This window comes from Solanum tuberosum, unplaced genomic scaffold (assembly GCF_000226075.1).
Source record: "Solanum tuberosum cultivar DM 1-3 516 R44 unplaced genomic scaffold, SolTub_3.0 scf00589, whole genome shotgun sequence".
Taxonomy (NCBI): Eukaryota; Viridiplantae; Streptophyta; class Magnoliopsida; order Solanales; family Solanaceae; genus Solanum; species Solanum tuberosum.
The window spans coordinates 187,528-208,830 of record NW_006239511.1 but is presented as its reverse complement, the minus strand read 5'-3'; the positions used below and the strand labels follow the sequence as shown (position 1 = coordinate 208,830).

The 21,303-nt window shown below is 30.1% G+C and overlaps 2 protein-coding genes across 2 annotated transcripts; one reads left to right on the top strand and one right to left on the bottom strand.

Moving 5' to 3' along the window:
• Positions 1-411: 411 nt before the first annotated feature.
• LOC102605289 (uncharacterized) lies at positions 412-4,315 on the top strand. Its single transcript, XM_006365896.2, has 3 exons — positions 412-995; positions 1,757-1,879; positions 2,487-4,315. Exons 1-3 carry the CDS (start codon positions 612-614, stop codon positions 4,023-4,025), a joined length of 2,046 nt encoding a protein of 681 aa, XP_006365958.1. The 5' UTR covers positions 412-611; the 3' UTR covers positions 4,026-4,315.
• Positions 4,316-8,018: 3,703 nt separating this feature from the next.
• On the bottom strand, positions 8,019-11,011 carry LOC102604950 (NEP1-interacting protein-like 1). The gene is made up of 5 exons (XM_006365895.2): positions 10,711-11,011; positions 9,707-9,858; positions 9,541-9,624; positions 8,447-8,611; positions 8,019-8,302 (listed from the first exon to the last, which is right to left on the bottom strand). The coding sequence occupies exons 1-5, from the start codon at positions 10,871-10,873 to the stop codon at positions 8,180-8,182; spliced, it is 687 nt and encodes a 228-aa protein (XP_006365957.1). The 5' UTR covers positions 10,874-11,011; the 3' UTR covers positions 8,019-8,179.
• Positions 11,012-21,303: the final 10,292 nt, after the last annotated feature.

The following is a 21,303-nucleotide window of genomic DNA, read 5'->3' as shown; positions in this document are numbered from 1 at the left end:
CTATTTTAACAGTTGCTTCAAAAAATCGTATGTATCTAATTAATTTTCTTGATCGAGAAAAGTATTAAAAATATCCCTCAACTTGACGCAAATTATTATTAGTTTCGTATCCAAACTACTGACAGCCTTAAAAACATTCATCTACTTAAATAACTAAACATAAATACACCTCTAATTTGCAACAAGATATAACAAGTGATCACAAACTCTTATAAGTTTTTAAGTGTTTTTAAAATCGTTAATTGATCAAAAATGAATCTAATAGTTCACGCCGAGTTTAAGAATAATCAAGTACTTGTTGACAAAACTAATAATCTTAAATATATGGAATGATAAAATTAAAATATATCATCCAAAAAAGTTGTTTTGAATGTACTAAAAAGAGAAAATTTAAGACAGAGAAAGGAGTAAGGACCTATTAAAGTAATATGTCCTTTACCTACAAACCCCTAATAAAACCAGTAATAATCTAAGTTATAGGTTTGATTTACACTCTGCTTCTTCACAAACCACAAAGAGATCGCACAATCTCCGCTCCTCTCCTGCCGGCGCAGTCATCGGAACTTGAGAGAGTGAAAGAGATGAGTAATGGCTGAATCTGTGAATCGAAAATGAAGATCACCGGCGACAAGGCTGAGCTACCGGCGGTTACGTTTCCCGGACTAGATCTCTTACAAAAACCGACGAATACTCGTAAACCGCCTCGAAGGAAAACAAACAACTTTGGCGCTGGAGTGAAGTTGCGGAGAGACATTGGAGGAAATACTCCTAAAGGAAGGAGGAGTAGGCCGGAAACTCCTCTTCTACGGTGGAAGTTCAACGAGGATATTCATGACAATGGTTCTGTAAAGGAGGAAACTTCGACGGTGGAGGTTGATCGGAAATGTAGTCGGAATAATGGTAGGACTGTGGTTTCTGTTAGGAAGTTAGGTGCGGGACTGTTTAGGCAGCAGCAGCTGCCGGAAGTAAAAAACGGTCAGAAGTTAGGGTTTCAGGTATTTTTCATCAAATTGATTTTTAGTTTTTGCTAATTTAGGGCTTTTGTAATTTGGTTGTTGCTGTATTGATATTAATTGTGGATCTAGCATTTATATTATAAGGTACATTGACTTGGAATATTGATGAATGTAGCAAAAAAAATTATTCTTGGGATAATTAGGAGTAATAGAGAAAAATGGAATCATTTCAGTACTAGTTTTTTCAATTGAGATTTGTCCTTTTAGACTCTCTGGCATAACTGATTGTCAATTAATACACAGCAAAATATAATATTTTGGTTATTTGAAACTAATCGATTCTTACCTATTTGCTTGTTTTTACATTAGATGGATTAGTGCTTACTGATTTTGCATTTTGTTGAATTTGGATAAAGCAATTACGGATGAGTAATTAGGAAACGAAGGAGAAAAATTTAACATTTTAGTACTCTATTTTCGTGAATTTGATATAGAAGAAGTTTGTCTTGGCCCTCTCTATTAAGTTTGAGAATTCTCTCTTCTGGTCACTTTCGTGCAACCGAGGAGTACTTTCATGCCGTTTTCTTTAAGTTTTCCAATTCTTGTATTTGTCTATGTTCCATTCTATACTGCTGTTAAAGCCAGCTATTGGGACCAAACCCATGGCCCTTTTATGCCCATATTATTACCTTAGAGTTAGAGTAACGAGTAACTTGAAGGGTGTTTTGTTGTTTTAGATTCCAAGTTGACAAGGATTGTGCACCATTTTGGAGTTAATAATTTTTCTTTCTTCCATGCAGGCTGGTCGGGTTGAGATGCCCTTTCATTTTCATCATCGCAGTAAAGTGCATGACTCTCTCATTAATGATCCAGTGCAGAGTCCTCGGTCTGTCTTTGGTCCAACTAATGGCCTTTTTCACAAGGTATGTGACTTTTTTCTTAAGATGTTCTGAGTCTTTTAACTATTTAAGCTCATTATGTGGGAAAGTTCTAGAGTTTTCAGGGCCCAGAGACATAGTCCTATACAATGTAGTAGGTGCAAGGAAATGAAATCGCCCCTTATAATTCTCTCAAAATATTATAAATGCTGTTTTTGCCGTCATAACCCTTACGTATGAAGGTCATAGAGTTGTCTAGAACATGGACCTATGCATAGTAGGTGCAGGAAATGAGATTTCCTCTTATGTTGAAGGGATGCAGTTCACACGGAATGACTGAACATTGTCTTTCCCTTTATATGGATAAGTTGGAGTTGCCTGAGACACGGTCTTTTACAATATAGTAAGTGCAGGAAACGAAACTCCACTTATGGGGTTTATATTCTTACGCGATGGAATAGATGCAGGAAAACTGACTTTTTAAGGGTCGGGTTTCTTGGCTGTCATCATTCTGCAAATTTTTGTGGGTAGATCAATTTTTATTATATTTAAGTCTCGTGATCTTTGTATTTAAAGTTTAAACACTATAGTCTTCTATTTCAATTGTTTCTGTTTATTATCTAATCTTGTTGCAATTCTCTACAAAATGCAGCTAGAAACCTCACTTCAGTTTTCCCATTCTGCTATGGAGGGGGCAACAAAGTGGGATCCAGTTGGCTGGACAACAGCGGTGGAAACAAAGAAGATATACGGCTCTCAGAAGCTTCTTGATCAACAAGTGAATACTGCTTCAATGATCTCTTCTCTTGAGGCAGAACTAGAGTGTGCTCATGCCCGAGCTCATCAACTTGAGACAGAGCGGCATTCATCAAAAAAGAAACTCGAGCAGTTTTTGAGGAAACTTAGTGAAGAAAAAGCAGCATGGCGGAGCAAAGAGCATGAGAAAATTCGTGCAATTATGGATGACATGAAAGCTGACTTCTCCCGGGAGAGGAAAAACCGGAAGAGGCTGGAAATAGTCAATTCCAAATTAGTTAATGAATTGGCTGATGCCAAGTTATCAGCAAAACGCTATTTGCAAAATTTTGAAAAAGAAAGACAGGCTAGAGGGTTGATAGAAGAAGTGTGCGATGAATTGGCCAAAGAACTTGGAGAAGACAAGGCTGAGGTTGAGGAAATGAAGAGGGAATCTCTGAAGTTCACAGAAGAAGTAGATGAAGAAAGAAAGATGTTGCAGATGGCTGAGGTTTGGCGTGAGGAACGGGTCCAGATGAAACTAGTTGATGCCAAGGTGATGCTTGAAGAAAAGTATTCCCAAATGAACAAGCTTATTGGAGAACTAGAATCATTTCTGAATTCTAGAGGTATGAGTTTTGATGTGGAGGAGATGAAAAGAGCTGAGCAACTCCAACAGGCCGCTTCCTCTTGTAGCATTCGTGATATTAGAGAACTCACTTATGAACCACCAAATCAAGATGATATTCTTTCCGTTTTTGAGGATGTTCATTTTGTTGAACCTGATGAAAAGGATATCCAGCCATGTACATTTAGTCCTCGCTCTCTCAGTCCTGATGGTGTTGCTTATGACTTCCGCAGATATTCACAAGCATATGTCAATCAGAGTGCTAATTTAGAGGAAGAGGGAAGTGAGTGGGAAACGGTGACCAATGTTGAGGAGCAAGGTTCCAACTATTCTCTTGAAGGAAGCATTTCATCCGTCAACAAGAATTGCCGGCACAGCAATGTATCAAGAAGTAGAGCAGACTCAGAGGGAATTGGTGATGATGTCACATCGGTTTCAGAGATTAGTGAAGTATGTTCTGGACCAGCTCGGCAACTTACAGAGTTGTCATCTGCATCGAAACATTGGAAATCACGCCCGTGTAATGGAGACAATTTCAAAATAAAATCACTAGAAGGAACTAAAGGGAAGCTGTCAAATGGAAGACTATCTAATGGGGCCATTCTTTCTCCGGATCATGGTTCTAGTAAAGGTGGCTTTAGCCCCTCAGACCTTGGCCAGGAATGGAGCTCACCTGAGTCTGGCAACTCACAAATAGCACGCGGGATGAAAGGGTGCATTGAATGGCCGCATAACTCTCAGAAGAAAAGCTTAAAAGCAAAGTTATTGCAGGCAAGAACAGAGAGCCAGAAGGTCCAGTTGCGCCAGGTCTTGAAGCAGAAGATCTGAGGTAAGAGTTCTTATTACATGAGCTTTGAAAGCCTTCTGTCAGCTGGTGTATCAGTAAAAAACCAAAACAGAATTCAACAATATCTTTGATAATAGTCTGCTCACTTGAACTTCATGGAGAATCATGTCTATGTATCGATAAATAACTATGTCATCTTAACTATATAAGAGTTAAGTGTAATTTCAAAGCTGTATTATTTGGTATTCCTTAATAGCTTATCTGGCCATTCATAGAAAATTTTACCATGCGGAAAGAAATAGTACTTGCTGATTTATTGCTGCCTTTCAAATAGCGCGTTAAAAGTGTTCTGTTGAACAGCATGTTAGTCCATTTATGCGTAAATTCAAAACTCCTCTATCTACGTTAACCATTTTGTGGCCATGTCGTGTCTATTTTTCTGTGGGGTGGAATGGGGGACTCCTCTACCATTTCTTGGCCATGTCAAGTCTATTTTTTGTGGGGTGGGGCAGTCATATTTAACGTTGTCATGGAGAAGATAATAGTACTCTTGATGAATTAGATGGTCCTGTTATTTTTTTCAAGACAGAATCCTAAGATGAAAGGTACATGCTGATGATAAGTTATTTTAGTATATAACTAGTATTTGTACCCGGATATTTTTAAATCTCATAATTTTTAAATTAAAATAATTTCAAAATTTTATCCTTCACTTTAAAAAAAATATATAGTTATAATACTACTTTATTACTGTTTATATGATCATATTAACTTAATGTTTTAGTACACAATTTTACTTGTTATTATACTATTCTAATATCTATAATCAACTACGTTTTTTTTTTGAAGTTTTTTTATAGAATAATTTAACATCTAAGTAAAGTAAATAAATAAATTTTAAAAAAGTGATTTTATTTTTTAGTCATATTTTATGGAAATATGGTTTCAAATATAGGATATGAAATTTTCAAGAACGTGTGTAACTTCTTTGAAACTAAAACTATTGTGGGATTTTGAATTGTAAATAGTTTTCTATTTATTTATATCGACTATTTGAAATTTAATTTTATCACATATATATATATATATATATATATATATTAAAATTGTGCATTTATTTTTATTTTATCCTCTATTTATGTATATATTTTAATAAAATTTAAAATCCATGAAGGCTTCTGACTTATTTTTTATTCTACGTAGGAAATTTAAATTAATAACTAACATGTGTCGTTATTCTTATTTAATTTAGTACATTATTGATCTAAGAGTCTAGTAGAAATAACTTAAGCTTGTATCATCTTTATGAGATTACATGAGTATATTGTTATTTATAATACTACTTAATATTGTACTATGTAAAATTCACGATTGAATTTGATTCCAACGATGAATTTAAAGTTTTTATCTTTAATCTTTAATATTTTACATTTTACATTTTAGCGTTAAGTTGAATTTAAAATCATTCATCACTCATATCTCAATTCAGATGGATAGATCATAACTATTTTTTTACTCTAATTCTAAGAGACGAAAAAGTTCTTCATTTAAAAATTGAGGCTTCTATATATACAATGATAATACTAAAATATTAATGAAAAAGAATTCACATATTATGTTGTCAACTCATTCAAAAAGTTGATAAAAAAAAATGTTACCTATGTATGAGAGAATTTCATGTGTTCTTCAAAGATCTCAATGTGTTTGGAACATGATTTCCAAAAGCCTCATATTTTTACTCTTTTTTCATTGATAATAATAATTAGTATTAAATTAGATTCAAAAAACATTATCCTCGCTTCAATCTTTATGTTGGGTTGGATAGTCCAATGAAGATCCTCTCGATTTAATGTATTGATGATGGGCATTTTCTTCTTTCAATTTTTAGATATAGAAATATGCAAAAATACAAATTAATTGGGAAAAAAGGGGAGAATGATTTTTTACCTTAAATTCATGAATCATAATAAAAAAAAGTTAACACGATCTTTATTCAAACATAACTTCATAATCATGTTGATCAAAATTGAGGACATAGCTGTTATTCAAAAATATTATTTGTGTATAGTTAAAATCACATTATAAAAAGAAATAAAAACTGTATTTTGTATTTATTGAGAGAGAAAAGAAAGAAAAAAAAAGTTATAAATAGTTTTAAATGTAAAAACCTCACATGTTTATAAGTGAAATCATCCATGACAATTTTTCATTATAATTATAACTACTAATTTTAGAAATTTTATTTTTTTAATCTTAATTAAAATAGATAAATCTTACCTATAAGAATCCCAACCACGTAGGAAAGTATGGCAAATTTTTGAAGGATTAAATATGCATTTTTTGTAATTCGAGTCAAATTTAACCATAAGAAATATTTATTCCTCGTGTCTATGTCGATTTCGTGGAGAAAATGGATTACGTGAATTAGGGTGTAATTTCTAATATATATAGATAAATATCCGTTTCTCTTTTTATTTATTTTAAATTTTAAATTTGTTTTAAATTTTTATTTTTTAAAAATTTTAAATATGATATTTAGCATTAATGTGATATTTACTTAGCAATAAAATATGATAAAAAAAATAATTTAAAAAGGATTTACAAACGGACTTATTAAAATTTATTTTCAAACGGGCTCAACGCATTTATTTAAATAAGAAAATAAATCTATGAATTAATCCTAATCCATATCTTATTGAGTATTTAAAATTGATTATAACTTCTCAACTAATTACAATTTTTTTTAATACAATTGTAATTGTATTTTAATTTATAGGACAACTTTTTCAAATTTCAAATAAACTAATTTATAAATAATTATATATAAATTAAAAAAATCTTAATTTAAATAGATAAATCTTACCTATAAGAATCCCAACCACGTAGGAAAGTATGGCAAATTTTTGAAGGATTAAATATGCATTTTTTGTAATTCGAGTCAAATTTAACCATAAGAAATATTTATTCCTCGTGTCTATGTCGATTTCGTGGAGAAAATGGATTACGTGAATTAGGGTGTAATTTCTAATATATATAGATAAATATCCGTTTCTCTTTTTATTTATTTTAAATTTTAAATTTGTTTTAAATTTTTATTTTAAAATTTTTAAAATATGATATTTAGCATTAATGTGATATTTATTTAGCATTAAAAATATGATTAAAAAAAAATAAAAAAAGGATTTACAAATGGACTTATTAAAATTTATTTTCAAACGGGCTCAATGCATTTATTTAAATCAGAAAATAAAAATATGAATTAATCCTAATCCATATCTTATTGAGTATTTAAAATTGATTATAACTTCTCAACTAATTACAATTTTTTTTAATACAATTGTAATTGTATTTTAATTTATAGGACAACTTTTCAAATTCAAATAAACTAATTTATAAATAATTATATATAAATTACAAATTTTAAAAGTAATAATATCACTTATTATCTTAAATTTAAATATATGTGGAGAGATTTTATATGATCGAATGAAAATTAAAAATGATAAGAATAAAGTCGATAAAAATGAAAATCTGAAAATATCACTTTGCAAGTCGATCACTTGTTTATATTTTTTATTATACACTCCAACAACAAAGAAAATAATAGTTCCTCCTCTATATAAAAAAATATTTACATAAAAATGAAATACTATAAAAAGGAGAGTAACAAAGAAATTGATTTGACAATTAATAATCATATATTCCTTGTCATTTAGCTTTGATAATTTATTTTAAAAAGTATAGTTTCAATTTAGTGTTGAAATTAATAGGGATAATTATAACCATCTTATCTCTAAAAGAAATGCAATTATAGGACTCTGAGTTTAGTTAGGAATCCGTCTATATTATATATAGATAGATTGTTTCAAGCATTTCCATCGCGAGTTCCACAGACAGGCATCTACCATGAACTACATACAACCAAGAACTTCTCGAAAAATAGAATCACTGAACGGAAAAGGACTCAACGTTCGGTACCATATAGTGGGAAGTGGAGCTAATAACTGAGAACGGTTTTGCTCAATAACAGTAAGAGTTTCAAATGGAAGAAAATTGGTTCCATTCATTTTGCAAGTTTTGATTGATGCACAAAATTTACATTTTGTAAGCAAGTTACTTGCAGAAACAACTGCAGCATTTTTTTTCTCCTTTTAGGATTTAGTAGTTTTACTTAATCTAAGTTGTTCCTCAATCCTCAGATTTCTTCTCTACAAATTGGACAACTTCCATGTCTGATTAGCCACTCATCTATGCATTGTGTGTGGAACGAATGTTTGCAACTTGGTAGCACCCTTGCCGAGTCCCCATCTTTGAAATCCTACAAAACGATAAAAAATCAACTTTTATACACTGACAATGTAAATTAATTGGAATTAGTTACCTAGAAAACAGTGTAGGTTTTTATACTGACGATGTATATAAGTAGTAAAGGTTAATGATTAAATAGGCTTTAGTGGCTCACCTGCAGGCAAATTGCACAAGTGACTTCTTGAGATTCTCTATCTGTATTCACTGAGCAGAAATTGTACTTTGGCAACTTCTTTATGACCTCTTGTGATAACCCTTTCGTTGCATTGATATCAAAGATGTCAGATATTTCCCTCAAACTTGACTCCACAGTACTAACCTGAATTTCAAAAAAATGTATACAAATTAATTAGTTTAGGCATGCACCTTGTAATAACCCCAAAAAATGTATAAGGTTGTGTGTCCAATCAAACACAAATCACAACTAGAAACAAAGGTTTTTTTCACCGCAAATTACTAAAAAGTTTCTGCTATAAAACATGATTTTCCCACTCATTATCTACTGAACTAACTCAATGGGAAAATGCATGGTGAGAACAGATTCTCACTTAAATAGCGGGAGACTTCATGATTTTTTTTGTATGAAACCATTACTCCCTCCGTTTAAAAAAGAATGATCTCCTTTCCTTTTTAGTCTGTTTCAAAAAGAATGACCTCTTTCCTTTTTTGGTAACATTTTAATTTCAACTTTCCACGTGGCAGGTTTAAAGTCACAAGATTGAAGGACAATTTAGTACATTTGACATAACTTTAATTTAGGATCACAAAATTCAAAAATCTTCTTTATTTTCTAAAACTTCGTGCCAAGTCAAATCAGGTCACTCTTTGTGAAACGGAGGGAGTATTATTTTTTCTTTTCACATCGATTCAATTGAAATATCAATGGGGTAGCCACTGAACATTTTTTAGTACAAAAATAGTGATTTTCTTAGCAGTGAATGTTGTATCATTTTAAAGAGTCGGAGCAACATATTAGGCATGATGTTTTACTTATTTCCAATCATTTCCGATCAAACTAACTCAATGAGAAAATATATGGTAGTAAACTAATTCTCACTAAAATAGTTGGAAACTTCCTGATTTGTCCATATAAAAATATAACTATTTTTTATTTTCTCACCGATTCAATCAAAATATTAGTACAAATAACGACTGGACATTTTTTAGTGCGAAAGTCATAACTTTTTAGCAGTTAAAATTTGTATCATTTTGAAGAGTCGGAGCAACATATTAGTCATGATGTCTTACTTGCCACTGATAAGCCTTGAGAACAGCTGGACTAACCCATTCCATGAATACCTTTCCATTTACTAGACTGCATACAAGTGCAACCTGCATGTGAAAAATTAGGACATCAACAATTTCTCTATACAAACAACAGTACTCGAGAGTCTTTCGGAAACAGTTTCTTTACCTTAGAAAATGGTTCTCCGTTAAGTATAAGTTCGACTAATTGGACAGTTGTAACAGCTCCGGTAACAGCACCAACACCGGCCCCTCGGAGTAGCCCTGTTTCTGTTGTCTGGCCTTTAATTGCTCCTGTCACTATCCCTATTGTCGCTCCTCCTGATACAAATAATTAATTTCATCATTACTAATTAATTAAAACACCTAACTTAGTACTAAACTATTAAATTTTGAACCCATATATATCGTGATTTCAAATCTCGAGGTTAAATAGTACTCTATTTGTTCAATAATAATTGTCCAGTACTATTGACTTGATATAAGGATCAAGAAACAGTAAACGATAAAAGTAAATTTACCAAATTATTCATATTAAATACAAGTCATCTAAATATTGAAAAATGAATAGTATTTATTAGCAAAGATAAAATAGACACAACATAATAAACTATTTATTGGTTTTATAAACTAGAAATATTGTTGGACATTTCAAAATAGTATAGTAGACAAGTGAGTATACTGACAATTTTATCTAAAGACAGAGTTAGGCTTGCACCCTTTGTTATAGAGATAAACGTGCTTTCATGTTTTCTTTTAAGTACCAAAAATGACCGAAGATTTTTAAACTACAATCAATGAATCAATGGTAGGTGGAAGTTTGGCAATGTTTCATAATAAAATCTAAAGAAAAATAAATAGTTTTTATTTTTAAAGTGGAAAATGATAATTGAAATTAACTTAAAGTTGTGTTTGACCATTAATACAAATTGAAGTATTTTTTTTACTTTTTGTAAGTAATTTGGAGTAAATAAAGGTATAAAACACATTTTTATGATCATCAAATTCTTGAAAATTCTGAAACTCAACTTTAAATTGAATTTCAGAATTTTACGGCCAAATGTGTTTCTAGAGTTTAACTCCAAAAAAAATAAGTGAAAAATTTCCTTGACCAAACGTCCACTGAAAGCATCTTAACGTCCAATTTTGTGAAATCGAGAAAGAAATACATACCTAAAGCAAGAATGCACATAAAAAGAGCCCAAATAGTATTCTTTATGACCATCAACAGGAGTCCAGAAGAAAAGCCAGCAAATCTGAAGAAAACCCAAGTGAAAATACACTCTTTACTCTTTACTAGTAAAGTATAAATGCAAGTAAACAAATTGTTCGACATTTGAAAAAAAAATGAATTCCGTCGAGAGCCAGAAGACTGTTACAAGGTCAGAAAGATATGGTAAGAGAAATAATAAAGAAGGTAGAATTAGAGAGTGAAATTTTTTGTGTAGGAAGAAAGAACAAGTGAGTAGTTGAAAGTAAAGGCAAAGTGCATTTATAGGGGGGTGTATGTCATGGTACTAAGAGGAAAATGCATTTAGATCTTAGAGCTACCACTCACGTGCTAACTCATGCATGTGTTGTTCAAGTGTAAATGATCAACTAATCACTACGATCGGATCATGGCCCCACATTCAAGATTTACGGTGCGTTTCGAATCGTTAAAAAATAAGTAGATTTCGTACTTATTTTATGATGTTTGATAGTATTTATAAACTAGGCAAATACTATGGGATGAGATAGAGGATATGAGTGGGGGTAGTGCGAAATGGGGGCTATAGGGGTGGAGGTGGGGATGGGGATGGGATAGGGATAGGGAAGAGACAATTAATTTGAAATGTTGTTTATGGAATTTATTTTTTCAATTTTAATTAGAGACGTCATTTTCCTATTTTAAAGAAATTCATTTTCCTTCATACCAAACACATACCAAATCTACACGAGTATATGAGTTTGTAGACACTCATACTGTATAAAAGTTTATTTCAAAAATCAAGGCAAAAGTCTATTCTGAACCATCTATGTCAAATTTAGAATTTTATTTAAAAATTGATTTACCCATCAGATATAAACTTATGTGCCAAAGATCAACTAAAAAATATCGTTAATCGACACTCAAATCCATGAATTTCATAATTATCATGATTAGGGCAAAACCCCTCAAATCCCCAATCCAAGCACCAATATAAAATCACGAATTAAACAATGAAATAGCCAAAAATTTGTAAATAGAAGGTTAGAATCTTACCCAAAGTGAAATCAAGCAAACCCCCTTTATAATCTTTCCAAAACTGGGCTTTCAATCTTCCAAAATCAAATTACGAAGTCTACGTTGGAAAAATACTATTAAATTTGCTAAGGTGTAACTTGTTCTTCGCGAATGTGAAGCCTTGTTGAGATTGTGGTGACTCATCTACCGCGATTGCAATGCCCTTCTTACGAATATAATGTGATGCACAAGCTAGACCCGATCCCAACTCAACCGATTTCCTCTACACAATCGCGACCTATCCACTTTGATTGTGACGCTCTAACCCTATTACTCTTCATGATGAGACCTTCACATACGCAAAGAAGAAATATACTTGCACTAGAAACAACAAACCAACAACAACCCAAAACCAATCAAAGTCCCGATCCAACCCTCAAAAATTATTTGGAACCTCTCGAAAATAAATTAAATATGTAGATTGTCTATACAACATGTTTTGGACTTGTTGCAGTCATCAAAACACCGATAAAAGATTGTCTTGTTCAAAAGTTGATTGTGATCAAACTTAACTTTTTTAAAACACTAAAAACCAATGAATGACTCGAATAACTTTCAAGTGTCTCGAAATTTGTGCAAATCTTTCAACCAAGTTATAAATCATGCTTCAAACCTAACTAAGCTATCAAAACTCAAATTTGACCTCGCTAACAAAAAATATTGATTTTCAATCAAATCTTCAAACTTAAAATTCTTATGTGAAACTCATTTGTTCATCTCGAAAATCGTGTCGTCTGCCCCACAAGTTATAAAAGGCATAATGAAGCTATAAGAAAAGTCAAAATAGAGAAAACAAGTAGAAAACTCAAACCACCATGAGGATCATTACAAAAAGTTAGGTATTTTTTTTTATTCTCATTCGGTGTTTGATACTCATATCAGAGCCTGATTAAATTTGGATTCGCGTTGAAAAGTCTCACATTAAGGGTAAAGTGCTTCTTAACAAAGGCGATTTCATACTCATGGGGACTTAAACCCAAAACCTCTAGATTAGGATGAAAAAGTATTCATCACTCCACCATAACTCTGATTGGTACATATTTTTTCAAAATATGAGTTCAAAGAATAATACAATAGCAGGGGCGGCTCAACGTAATCGGAGGCCTAAAGCGAAATCTTAATTAGAGGCCTAAAATCTAAATAAACTTCACATGCATTTATTTAAAATTTATTTTTCTTACATTTTTAAATGCAAAGTATTACTTAATATTTCTTTTATATAAAAATGATTTATTTGATTTCTTTTTCAATTATTAGTTTTAAATAAGATTTTATTAATTCAACGTTGAAAAATACTATTTTACTCGGGCAATCATTATATGAATTGTTAACATAGTTCTACAAGTAATAAGTTGACAAATTTCAAATAAATATAAGAGTTAGAACCATAGCTTTGATGAAGTTAGAATATTACTCTAACTTATCAACAATTTAAAGAAGAGGGTGTAAAAGGAGTTAAAAAGAAAATAATGTGAGTATTAGTAGAGAGAGTGTAAGAAAATAAAACAATATTTTCTTGATTTTTTCTATTTGAATTGGGTTGAAGAGAATAAAATAATAATTTTAAATATATACTTTTTATCATAAATAATTAATGTTTTTCTTTAAAAAATTTAACACATAATTTATTCTTGGTAAAAAATTGAGGCCCCCTAAAATTGGAGGCCTAAGGCCAATGCCTTATTTTTGTATACATAGAGCCGGCCCTGTACAATAGGTAGTTCAAACGCACCCTTAGTTCAAGCAAATTAAAGAATGTGCATTCAATTGAAGTACTCATCCTTTAAAACTTAATAAAATGACAATGAGCTAATTATCATCATGCACTCATACAATGATACGAACAACTTCCACGTTGATGCTTTAAAGTTTCACGAAGTGAAATAATTGAAATGACATAAATAAAATTAGAAAAACCATATACTAGTGTAACTTAATTTCCTTTACAAAGAACGTACGTACATAATTACTGTCACAATTGACAATACAATTTAATGTGCCCACCATTCTTCTACCTCTCTTTACCTACTTATTTTATGTAATAATAATTATTAGGTGCATAGTATTGACTATGGTTTGACTGTTATTGTCAGAGTTAGCTAATATAGAGAACAGTAACAAAATGTTTATGTGCTGCCTATTTCACCTTCTTTTTCTATATTTATGTCGGTTATTTAGTCACTCTCCTAATGATTTATTTAGTTTAGATACGATTCAATAAAATCGATAGTTAAAACTAGGGGTGTTCACGGTTTGGATAAAAACCGATTCAAACCGAAAAACTGAATCAAATCGATTAAATAAATCGATTTTTATTTGGGTTAGGTGTGATTTGGTTTTAGATTTTTAAAAACTGATAGTATATGGGTTGGTTATGGTTTTGTTCGAAAAAACCGAAGAAATAACCAAATCGAACCGAACCGACAAGTTATATACATATATTTTATTATTATACATACATAATATATTATTTTTATTAACAACTTTAAAGATCTTATATGTGTTTTCATCAAAATTTATTTATAATTTACTTATGAAAGAAAAATGCCCAAGGTGAGAATATTTATCTTATTGGTTTTATGTATATGAGTGTGTCTATGACAATTCTTTATAAGATTGAAAGTATCAATGTCTCTTTCTTCTAGGCCAAAATAATGAAATTGGAAGCTTTATTCATAGTAAATTCAATGATGAAAAGTTATGTAATGTCAGTCATTCTAACTATTTTCGTTTTAAATAAATTGTTGTCATTTTTTTAACGTTTTAAATGAATTGTTTTTTTATTTTTGTCTATGGTTAATAACTGAATAGCCGAACCGAAATCGATAAGAACCAAACCGATAAATATATACTATATTTGGTTTGGTTTGATTTTGATAATTTTAAAACCAATTAAGTTGGTTTGATTTTGGTTTTGACCAATAACCGATCCAAACCGACCCGTGAACACCCCTAGTTAAAACTATATAAAAGTTCTTCTTTTTTAGCTTTTGAGTGTTAATTATTATTTGTAAAGATTTTTCTGATAATTCTTTTTCAATTGAATCGAATAACCAATTTATTTAATATTTTTTTGAGATATAGTTGATTAGAACAACTTATCATTTTTATTTTTTTTTAAAACTCTATTTTATGAAGATGTTGTGTTCTCATTTTGTTTGAGATCTGCATGATGAACTTTTGCTAAACTAAAAAAATAGAATACATTCATTTGTTTTTCTTTTATTTTGAGCAACTCTTTCAACTTAGAAAACAAAATGCTCCCTTAATATTTTTTGTTGTGATTGGTCATTGTTCAACTCACAGATGGATCAGTAATAGCTCAGCCTGTTAGTGATATTGTCTGTTCTAGATCTAGATTTGCACGACTTTAAAACATGTTACTAGTGTGTAAGGTCTGCTTACTTATATACTCAATATCTCTCATGTGTTTATATATGTGAGAATTCTTATCATAAGTTCGAGTGTTACATACACCCCCTCTTATGAACTTAGCAGCATCACTGAGGTTTGTCCCATCACATGGAATTTTCTTAGACTCAATACTGATGTTTACCCTGCTTTATAGAGATTTATGTAAACTCAATTGAATTTTGGCCCAGATCGACAAGGTTGACACAAGGAAAAAATTCTAAGTATTGAATGAATTTTGTAGTTCATCAACAAATAATCAAGAATTGTTTAAGCAACCAACAGATATTGTTTAAATAAACAAAATTGTTTAAGCAACCGAAGGATATTTAAACAATCAAGCGTTATATATTTAAGCACCGTAAACTATGTAGAGGGAGTTTTTGTAAATAGAAGAACTTGTGGATTTTTAAAATGTGTCATTATCTTATCACTAATTAAAAAAGGGACCCTTTATTTTATGCTTAAAACTTGTGTCAAAGTTTTTTTTTTCACTCTCAAAATTCTTCCTATTATATACCCAACATTCTTCTGTATTCTATTAATGTGTGACTTTTTATCATAAGTTGGGTATCACATACACCCCTTTTTATGAACTCAACAGCCTCGTTGAGGTTTGACTCACCTCATGAAATTTATCTAGACTTAGCACTAAGGTTTGTCTCGTCTTATCGAGATTTGTCTAATTAACTCAATTGAACATTGGCCACATTGATAAGACTGACATAAGAGTTGTTTTGATACCATCTATAACGATCCAGTTTACTAGTGATATTGTCTGCTCTAAAGATAGAACCACATGACTTTAAAATGTGTCACTGATGTCTAAGATCTTCTTACTTATATACACAATATCTCTTTTAGATTTTATCAATATGAGACGTCTTATCATAAGTTGGAGCGTCACAGAATCTTATGCTACAACTAAGTTCTTGCATTTCCTTTCTGTTATAAAATCAAGCTAATAGGCAACAATGTCAAACAATGGAAAATAATTGAGAGATGTAGAGAGAAAAAGAAGAGAGTTAAAAGTTAAAAGTTAAAAGTTAAAAGTAGGTACCCCATACTTTTTTTTACTTAAAAATTACTAAAGTTAGACTTTTTAAAAACTATTTTTAAAAAGCTTCTTTTTTAAGTTAAGCAAAAGAGGGCTTACACGTACTTGTGAATAGTTTATACTTTACATAAAAAAAAATTAAATAAGATTATAAATTTGACGGTAATACTATTATAAAATTCATTTGTGATATATATAGTACATGAATGAGGAAGTTTATTCAAGGGTATATTGTGCTTCTTTTTTAAAAAAAATAAAAATTCAAATCTTCGGAAATAGTAATTTATTGAAACATTTGAAAGCTACTTTTTTTGCTATGATAAATGAGTAATTTTTCATTTCAAAAAATTAATTAGATAAAGGGAAAAGAAAAGGTAAAATTACTAGAAAATAAAAAGGCCGAAAACATAAATAAGATAAAGACAAAAGAAAAAAGTAAAATTACTACAAAATAAAAAGTGAGAAAAGAAGTAAGAAATAGGTGCCTTCAAGCACCCATCTGTTTACCAATTCGCCCAAACTGACTTATGTGTCATGGGGGCTCCCCAGTTTTATATATCAAATTTTCTTAATATTTTTTTATAACTATAATATTTTATGTCGGGGTGAATGGGTGCTCGAGCACTTATAATGTCATATGTAGGTCCACTCATGTTTGGAGGGGTCGCAATTTTCTTTTTTATTTGTAACATATAAGAGAGATTAGATTTAGTTCCTAAGTTGCAATTGTTTTGTAATCCTGAATTTGGCTATAGTCTAGTGATTATAGGGTCAAGGAATTAGAGGTAGTAATTTAGGTTACAAGTGTTTGTAATTTAAATTCTGTTAAGACATACAATTTGTATACAAGAGTACTATAGGTCATGAAATTTTTCACACTTCTTAATCAGACTATCTCCTCTTTTAGAATAATCTTTGTCTGTATATACATTCAATGTTCGTTATCCATATACATCCCTCCCTTTGTTGTAAAAAAACATATTATATGTATAGGTTAGGTTCTTTTCACATCTGAATCATGTATATGTTAGGTCCACTACTACTTTGGAATATCTCTCCATCTTTACCCATCATTTTGTGTATCCTCATCATCTTATGACAAGTTGTAGTCGAAGCCCCACGTACCTAGCTACAATTTGAGGATACAAAATTGTTGGTTAAATTAGTGAAATTTGTTTCTCCTTTGTTGTGTTGTATATATAATTATCCGGTTAACAAAGATTGTATATCAACGTTGGATATTAATATTAAGACGTTTGAATTTAAATGCATCTATATATTAAAATGTAAATGTCTGAATTTGAATATTTTTAGAATATATATGATAGTTGAAGGTGATATATGATCACATTGATGAGTGATGGTTATTGTGGGTGCCAATTGAGAATTATGTTTAGTGATGATGATAATTCTAGATAGTGTTATTTAGTTGTGATGATGATTACTTGTGATTGTTGATTCTGGTAGTTCATGGTGGCAACTAATAATAGCAGTGGTTGACGATATATAGTAGGTACATATTGAAGTGATTATCGTAAGTGATTGGAAATTATAATGATGATTGAAGATGATGATTATACATATTAATTAACGGAGATGATATCACACTCTGATGATTTGTGATGGTGATGATTGTGGCTGATGATGTCGGTTGTAGGTAGTTGATGATGGTGTGGGTGGAGGCAACGACATTTAACATTGAAAATGAATACATAGTATTGAACTTATTGTCAATTTTGTAGAAATCTTTGATTAGACTTTTTAATGATATTAAAAATATTTCATAAATATAATCATCCAGATCTTTTCATGCGTATTCAATGATTTTAAATTATAAAAACGACCACATGTAATAATTACGATTCAGACTTATAAAACAAACAAATTTCATAACTAAAATCTGAATAATTAAGATTAAGAGTGTGTTTGGTATGAACCAAAACATTTCCTGAAAAATGTTATCCTATTTTTCCATGTTTAGTTAGTCAAAAAAATAAGAAAATATTTTCTTTAGAAAAACAAGCTATCTGAAAATAAGTAAAATGACTTTGATAATGAACAAGGCCGGCTCTAGCATATAAAGTTTAAGGCGTATGCCTTAGGCCCCCAATTTCCGGGGGCCTCAAATTTTACCAATAATAAATTATATGTTAATATTTTATAGAAAAATTTAATTACATATGATAAAAAGTACTTTTTAAAGAAAAGTTAAATTATTTTATTCTCCTTAACCCCACTCAAATAGATGAAATCAGGAAAATATTATTTTGTCTTCATGTGTTCTCTTCGCTAACACTCACATTATTTATCCTTTTTAACTCCTTTTGCACTCTTTTTTCTTCAAATCTTTGATTGGTTAGAGTAATACTCTGTCAAAAATATGAATAAATAGTCGAATAGTGTTGAACAAAGTGAATTACAAATGCTTTTTTATTTCTTCTTAAATTTTCAACCATTACAACAAATATATTAAAGTAGGATATATCTTGTTATCAATTTTTTAAATTAGATTCTATGGTTCTAACTATTTTTATTTAAAGTTTGTCAACTTATTACTTATAGAATTATGTTAACAATTTGTATAATAATTACCTCAGTAAAAGACTGTTTTTCAACGCTGAATTGATAAAACTTAACTAAATTTAATAATTTTTTTAAAAAGTATTCGAAGAAATCATTTATAAAAAAAGATATAAGTAATAATTTGCATCTAAAATGTTTTAAAAAATAGATAAATACGTGTGAAAGTTTCTTCAACTTTTAAACCTCCAATTAAAATTTCGCTTTACGCCTCGAATTATGTTAAGCATCACCTAATAATGAAATTAGAAAAAAAACTAGTTGCATTGTCTTCTCAATTCTCCCACTCTACTTCAACCCCAACCCCCACTCCCGCCCCAACACACCTCATCTCCACACCCGCCTTGCGCCACCCTCTTCCCTCCTTATTCTCACAATTTTATTTTAAACTAGTAAAATTATCCGCGCTTCACGCAGAAATATAATATCACGGAATTTATAAAATAATACTTAAAACCTATCAGGCATTAAAACTAAAACACTATATTATCTTACATACAAGATTACGTAGTAACAAACATTAATAATGTAAAGGAAAATGAAAATTATTACATCTCATCATTTAGCCTTAATAACATAAGCATAAATTATAAATTAATGATTGTAAAAAAACATATCAGGATCTGTAACATAAGCAATAGTGTCAGTGAGCCATGAACATGAGGAAAGTATACAAATATTTAATTGTGAAGAAGAAGAAGAAGATGTTCAGAATTTTCATTGTGTTAAAATGAGAGGAAATCCCTCTATTTATAGACAACAAAGGGTAGTGTGAACAAATGCCTTGTTGTGCCTTATCAGAAAGGTTACAACTATTTGGAAAAGTTGCAACCCTTCGGAAAAGGTCGCAACCCTTCGGAAAGGTCACAACCTTTTCATAAAAGTCATAATTTTTCATAAAAGTCGCAACTCTTCATTAAAATCGCAACTTTTCATAAAAGTCGCAATTTTTCATTAAAGTTGCAACTTTTCATTAAAGTCGTAACTTTTCATAAAAGTCACAACTTTTCATGAAAGGGAAGACTAATTTTGTAAATAAATAAATTAAAAGGGAATTCTGGTTTGTGATGGCGCCACGTAGGCGGGTCTAAGGTTCTCTTATATATATATATATATAAATACTTTTAGAATTATATTTTTTAAAATTGACATACTAAATACAAATAAATAAATAAATAATTATTTATTTTACCAAAAAAATATTTTCCTGTATCAAACGCACCCTAAGACTTAAATGATGGAAATAAATGAAACCTACTATAGCACATATCAATTGCAAGGGAATTGAATAAAAAGAATTTATTCAAGTACTTCTAAGCCACTGGATTTGTGATTGGCAACGACACTGGTTTTCTGGCCAATTGTTTTGAGAAAAATTCAAAATTCCTATCAAACTGAAATCGCTTTCAAAATAAAGACTTGTAATAGCACAATATTATTTATAGTTTTACTAATTTTATTTTTGTTTAGTATCAATATTGTAGTATTTTTTTTTATCTATTAGATACCATGAGGAGCAATTGCAATTTAAATTGAGGAAAAAAAAATCGAGTCTTACTTGATATAACATATATTTTTATCACCTTAAAATAATAATCATGTTAGTTGATTTAAAAAAAAAGTAAATTGTGATAATTACTTGGGATGTAAAGAGTATTGATCTTTTACTTTAATCGGATTAACAATATATCAAAAATAATCTTTAGTGGTAATTAATTAACGGTAATAGAATAATTGTTGCTAAAACATATTTTTACCGGCATTTAACATTTTTTATAAATGTCCTTAAAGCCTATAACGATATTGAATCTAATGACAATTAACTAACACTAATAGAAATTTTATTATTTTTTATTAATGTGTATATTTATCGATGATGAAAGCTACTCTTGTTACAGTGATTGAATACTGAAACTAGCTCAAAGACACTAGATTGTGGCCGGTTAATTTTCATAGAATTTAGTTCATTTTCATTATACTTTAAATAAATGATGTTTATCTAATATAATTTTAAAAAATCAAGATTAGATTAATTAATATAACAAATATCTTGATTATGATTAAAATATCAAATTTTGAAAGGCAGTATGGAGTATAAATTTCTTCACATATCTTGATACTCATTAGTTTCAATTTATAATGATCATAAATTTAGAAAATGAAGAGAAAGTGTAATGAAGAAGAGTCACATCCATACTCATAGGGATGTATTTAAGGGGGACTTTACGTGAATTCATATTTTCCTTCGGAGAATATATATATATATATATATATATATATATATAGTAGTGTTATATTTTTTTAAAAATATTTAAATATAGATATGTGAATCCACACTCAAAGTATTATATAATGCAATGATGATTGAGTGCACCCATTTAAGTGAGGTTCGAAAGTTAAATCTTATATCTATCTTTTTTTTTTCTTTCTCTAATATTAAGTAACCCCTCTG